General features: G+C 45.8%; 1 protein-coding gene across 2 annotated transcripts in view; it reads left to right on the forward strand.

Moving 5' to 3' along the window:
• DOCK5 (dedicator of cytokinesis 5) overlaps window positions 1-5757 on the forward strand; it is a 241877-nt gene extending 236120 nt beyond the window's left edge. Inside the window, exons 49-52 of one of the 2 annotated variants that reach the window (XM_033228960.1) lie at window positions 164-335; window positions 986-1124; window positions 2280-2383; window positions 3407-5757. In XM_033228960.1, coding sequence (XP_033084851.1) covers window positions 164-335; window positions 986-1124; window positions 2280-2383; window positions 3407-3511 — 520 coding nt within the window. In that variant the 3' untranslated portion in view covers window positions 3512-5757. The remainder of the gene's footprint in view (window positions 1-163; window positions 336-985; window positions 1125-2279; window positions 2384-3406) is intronic. The other variant, XM_033228969.1, reaches the window with a different exon arrangement.
• The last annotated feature ends 243 nt before the right edge of the window (window positions 5758-6000 follow it).

Here is a 6000-nt window from a genome sequence, read left to right on the forward strand (position 1 = left end):
TGTGATCGCACCACTGCACTCCAGCCTGAATGATGGGAGAAAGACCCTGTCTCAAAAAAAAAAAATGTAGGCTAAAGAGTCATAACTGCTGGTACTTTCATAGTGAATTTTGATTGCAAGGTGATCAGTGTTTGTGATGTTTGTCCTTGTTCCTGGCCAATAGCTCGATCCTGGAGCCACTTTTGGAACGCAGGGCCTCGTCAGGTGCCAGAGTTGAAGATCTGTCCCTCAGAGAGGAGAACAGTGAGAACCGGATCAGCAAGTTTAAGAGAAAAGACTGGAGTCTGAGCAAGTCCCAGGTCATTGCAGAGAAAGCACCAGAACCTGATTTGATGGTAAAAAACAAAAAAGAAAAAAGAAATCTCTGGAGGCTCGCCCCACCTCCCCTGTACCCAGGCACATCACCATCCCCTCCCAGACTGAAGCTGGCATGCGCCTTGTCTTAGGACTCAGTAGCCTGGGTTAGTGTCAGATGGCAGGTTGTGGTAAGGAGAGCACATACCGAGAAGTTCGAGTCTATAGATCAACATTGGTGAAGATCTTGCACCTACAATGTAAACATATGGGTTGATGCTTAGAGCTGTGGTTCTCGCCACTCTGTCCCCAGTCAATCCAAACACTGTCATTTCTCTTCTTTAAGTTTTTTAAAAGGTACTTTCCCTTCCATAAACCACATCAAGTTGTTAAATGTGGCAAGACCACCTTTTCCTGAGAATCAGGATGGCTTATGTCCAATATAAATGACGCAGCCCAACTGTGATCAGAATCCAGTCTGTGGCCAGTCAGAAAATAATCTATGGTTCAGTGGTTCTAGTCAGCGCCTGTTTGGTGGTGCCCATCATATGACAATGTAGTAAGCTTAAAAATCGCTCCTTTAGTTAAGTCCTTTTCCAAGTGTCTTCTCAGAAGACAAGGCTGTTGAGAGCATTGTTGAGCTCAGCCTTCCTCACCGTGAAAATGTTTTGCTTTTTCTGTCTGGTCCTAGAGCCCAACCAGAAAAGCACAAAGGCCAAAGAGTCTCCAGTTGATGGATAATCGGCTTTCACCATTTCACGGTTCTTCACCTCCTCAGTCAACGCCCTTGAGCCCACCTCCACTCACTCCCAAAGCCACCAGGACCCTAAGTAAGTTTTCCTGTATTCCTTATAGTCTTTATACTAGGGAATGGAATATGTTTATGCATCTGGACATTTTGTAACTAAACCAGCCACAATGTATGTAAAGCCATTGTAAAACTGGTTCAATTCAGCATTCATGTATTATACAGTTAGACTGGAGTTTGGCAAGGAGGCCACTAGGACTCATTAAACCTTTCTGGATAGTGATCCAAAGGGCATTAGTGTCTGTTTTATAATTGTGAAGGTATAAATGAGGCAGATCTGCACTAGGACTAGACAGACAACAAGTAACTTACAAGCTAACCATTGGTTAGGTAGACCTGAACAGGGACAAGAAATAGACACATTCCATCTACTGCTTATAGTCTGGCTTGGGGAACCAGCAGTGCACAACCCTTGAGAAGAATTGGGTACCCATAGTCCAGAGGCATGGGAGAGGGATAAATCTATCAGAGCCAGATGGGAGACTGTTGTCAACCAAGAGTTAAGAGATTATCAGTTACAGTTGAGATGAAGTGAATATTTTCCTAAGCACTTGAGCTATATCAGAGAACAGAATAATACCATACATTCCAGAAAATGTTCTCATCTTCAGCTTAATAGTAAAACCCTGAACAAAAAATAAAGTTTTGGTTGGGCGCGGTGGCTCACGCCTGTAATCCCAGCACTTTGGGAGGCCAAGCTGGGTGGATCACGAGGTCAGGAGATCGAGACCATCCTGGCTAACACAGTGAAACCCTGTCTCTACTAAAAATACAAAAAATTAGCCGGGCGTGGTGGCGGGCGCCTGTAGTCCCAGCTACTCAGGAGGCTGAGGCAGGAGAATGGCATGAACCCGGGAGGCAGAGCTTGCAGTGAGCGGAGATCGCGCCACTGCACTCCAGCCTAGGCAACAGAGCGAGTCTAAAAAAAATAAAAATTAAAAAAAATAAAGTTTTTGCTTCAGAACATCTTGTGGAGCTCTTGAAACTTCTGGCGAGGGCATTGCCTATGTGATGTGGGGTGGGAAGTCTTCTTCATTCTATCCACAGAAACCACAGAATGTGGCTTTCACAAGTTGGTTGACCAGGTTGGCTTAGGTGTTATGGTGCCAGCAACATTTCCATGAGCTTTCTTGCTCAGTGCCTCTCTCTGCCCGCCTGCACTTTGTGTCATTTCTAGGCTCCCCATCGTTGCAGACAGATGGAATCGCGGCCACTCCTGTCCCACCTCCACCTCCCCCCAAAAGCAAGCCCTATGAGGGCAGCCAGAGGAACTCCACTGAGGTAGGGAAATCACAGCTGGCAACTGTGGCCAGGGAGCGCCACTCCTGGGAAGGCAGCATCAGGTTTTCCAGGCTCTTCAGTGGGCAGGTTTGCTCATAGGCCTGTCACTGCAGTCAATTCTTGGCTCGTTCCTGAAACCACAGGAGATAGAGAAGTTTTCAATGGGAAGGACAGACATTCAAGCAGATGATGTAGAGCAGGTGTTCCCTGTACCTTGGCCTGGGTACCTGTGAAATAAGCCATGAGTTCTAGTTCACCTTTTTAGGGGGGCAGGGGCAGGGTCTGGCTCTGTCACCCAGGCTGGAGTGCAACAGTGCGATCATAGCTCACTGCAGCCTTGAACTCCTGGGCTCAAGTGATTCTCCCACCTTGGCCCCTCAGTTAGCTGGGAGTACAGGCATGTGCCACCATGCCCAGCTAATTTTTTAATCTTTTGTTGAAATGGAGTCTCTCCGTATTGCCCAGGCTGATCTCAAACTCCTGGCCTCGAGTGATCCCCCCACCTCAGCCTTCCAAAGTGCTGAGATTACAGATGTGAGCCACTGCCTGCCCCCAGCCCTCTGTTTCACATTTGAAGAGTTTACTTCTGAGTAAAGGACAGTCATTCTGAAATGACCTTAGATGGGTTTCCTTCATTCATTCAGCAAATGACTTCTAAGTGCCTCCTATCTATACACCAGGAACCCAAGTGTTGGGGATACAGCAGCGAGAGAGAGAGAGAGAGAGAGAGAGCGAGAGCGAGAGAGAGAGAGAGAGAGAGAGCGAGAGCGAGAGCGAGAGCGAGCGAGAGCGAGAGAGAGCGAGAGAGAGCGAGAGAGAGAGAGAGAGAGGAGAGAGAGTGTGTGTGTGTGTCTGATCAGCAAGGAGGACAAGTCAGTGTAGTTTTCCATTTCACTTAGCAAAGCCTGTGTAGATAAACTCAGATCAATTAGAAGCTAAACAGAATATGAGAAATGGGCGGAGAAGGCAGAATTAGGAAGAAAGCTAAGACCTGCTTCTAATTTTGTGTTTCTGCTTCTGCAGCTCGCTCCCCCACTGCCTGCACGAAGAGAAGCCAAAGCACCACCCCCTCCACCTCCAAAGGCTCGGAAGTCTGGCATCCCTACTTCCGAGCCTGGATCCCAGTAAGGATCTTGCCCTCTCTGCCACACCGAGTGCCTTAGACAGCTGCTGCCTGAGAACTGGCCTCCAGCCGGTGTCCTCATTCCATGGGGCTCCCTGCTGACTGCGTTTCCTGACCTGGGATGATGTTTACCAGCTCAAAACCGGTTATGTTCTTCCAAAAGCTTCTCTTTGATAGAAGTTTGAGGCCATGCCACCTCCCTTCCAGTCCACATGAAATTCCAGAATCAGTCACAGCCTCTGAATTTTTCAAAGAAGAGATCGCATTCACCATTGTTAAATGTCAGCCTGTACCGCAGAGACATGATGGTCTGCTCAAGCCTGGACAAGTTCTTCCACATTGATGGTGGAATCTCCTTGGAAGGATTTTTTGCTTTATGAAAAGCTGTGCTGGAGACTTAGGTACTTTTCTCATGTGGACACACCCATCCCATCCCATATGGCATCTTGGAAGAGATGGATATCAAATACACTTTGGTAGCTGAAATAATCGTATCTTTCTGATGTCTATCGTGTCTCCTTTGAGGAAAAGAACACACATTTTTAATGGAGATTGGCTGCTTTCAGGTATGTGTGGCTGTCATTGAAAGAGCATGGACTCAAACGTGAGCCCTGAGTTCTTGTGGCCACCCAACTCCCATCTTCTCGTGGCACAGGAAAGCTGCCCTCTCCCTGTCTCACCACACTCCTGACTAATGACCCTCATGGCACTGCAGTCACTCCTTCCCTATGGACTTCTTTGAAGCTCTTCCTTTTGCACATACTTTTTTTTTTTTGTCCTATTACCTCCTCTGAGCGCAAATCACTGGCTACAAGGGACTTACCAGTCTGGATTCAGCAGCTTCTTTTCCAGAACCCATTTGGATGACTCAGCAGCCCCATCTGCTACTTGATTTTACCCTGGAGAACACAGTGCAATATTTCTCTTTGATTATTTATTCCTCTTGATTGTGGAATTAATTTGATTGCTTGCTAATGGTACTAATAGTACTCCTTTCAGAAGAAAAAAATGGAGTGATTTTGGTGACCAAATATTACATACATAAATAGCCACATGAAGTTTTAGACGTTTGGAGCTGGAAGCCTCAAAGATCAACCAACCAGCCCCCTTATTTAGTAAATGAGGAAATTGAGGCTACACACAGAAAATTGTACTACAGATTCTTACTAATAACCCAGCTTGCTAAATTAGTCTATACCCAGGTAATTTCTAGAAGACAACTCTGACAAACTCTTTAATATTTACCCCTTGTTGGAACAATATTTGAAATGTCCCAGGTATTTCTATGCTACTTAGATATTTGTGGCAAAGCAGAAAGCTTTTTGACTGAATGCAAAGGTCAACACTGGGGGAAACTTGCTAGCAGTCTCTCCCGCAACGTTGCCCAGAGTCCTTTCCACTAAGGAGGAGAAGAGAACAGAGAAAGAGATTTCCATTTCCACTGCCAGAGCTGGCATTTGCCCACCTATCGTCTGTGTTTCCTGTTTCACCACCACCCTTTTAGGAGAGAACTACCAGTTCATCATGAGGGTCAAGGAAGCAAAAAGCTCTCAGATGTGTCCAAGGCGTTACTTAAGAAATGCGTATTGCAGATTCTAGAAGGGGTGTGGAAAAGGTTATCCTTTACCCTCACCCAGTAGAACCTGCAGTGTGCTCGCATGGAAAAATCATGGGCTTTGGAATTAAACCTATTTGGTGAAATTAAACCCATTTGGTTTCAAATCCCAGTTATGACATCTATTAACTTTGCAAACTCACACAAATTATTTGAAATTATCTGAGTTTTCATTTTCTCACCTTCCAGAACGGGGATGATGCCTCCTGCATGGGTTGTTGTGAGGTTTCAATGAGATGAAATACAGGAAGGAAGAGGTACTCACCTGATGGTCCTTGCTTTTCTCTGCTAGGCCGGAGTAGGAACTGGAACTCTCTTAAGAGCATTACTGATACTTTGTTTTTCCTTCCAAAATAGTTTGGAATGCGAGTGCAAGTTAGTCCTGCACATACAGCCCTTCTCCAAATGGTGGTTTCCTTTGAAGCCTTTTACATGATTATTTATGACTAGAGACAAACTTAGTAAGAACTCAAGAGGATTTTAAATGGAAAGAACTCAAGCTGTAGAGAAAGGAGGAGGCAACAGAAAGATATGTAGGGCTTACCTAGAGCCTGGCACGACTTCTGAGAAGTCACCCAGCAGACCAGCTAGAGGGGATTTGTGTACCACACTCTACTTTCTGGGCTGCCATTAAAATAGAAAGATATAAACTGGATCACCAAAGAAACCAAACCTCAAGGCTATCCTTCCAGAGCAGCAGAAATGAGTCCCACAGCCTGGTCTTTGAGCAGAGGCTGGGAAGATGGGATACATCACTGTCTGGATACCTTCTCTTTTTAACAGAACATATTCCATATGATTTCCTTTCCACCTTAATGGAAATAAGAGCTCTCTCCTGCCTGAACAAAAGGGATTCCAGGTAGTATTGTGGCCAAGAGA

Source organism: Trachypithecus francoisi, unplaced genomic scaffold (genome assembly GCF_009764315.1).
Source record: "Trachypithecus francoisi isolate TF-2019V2 unplaced genomic scaffold, Tfra_2.0 Contig01440, whole genome shotgun sequence".
In the NCBI taxonomy this organism is placed as follows: domain Eukaryota; kingdom Metazoa; phylum Chordata; class Mammalia; order Primates; family Cercopithecidae; genus Trachypithecus; species Trachypithecus francoisi.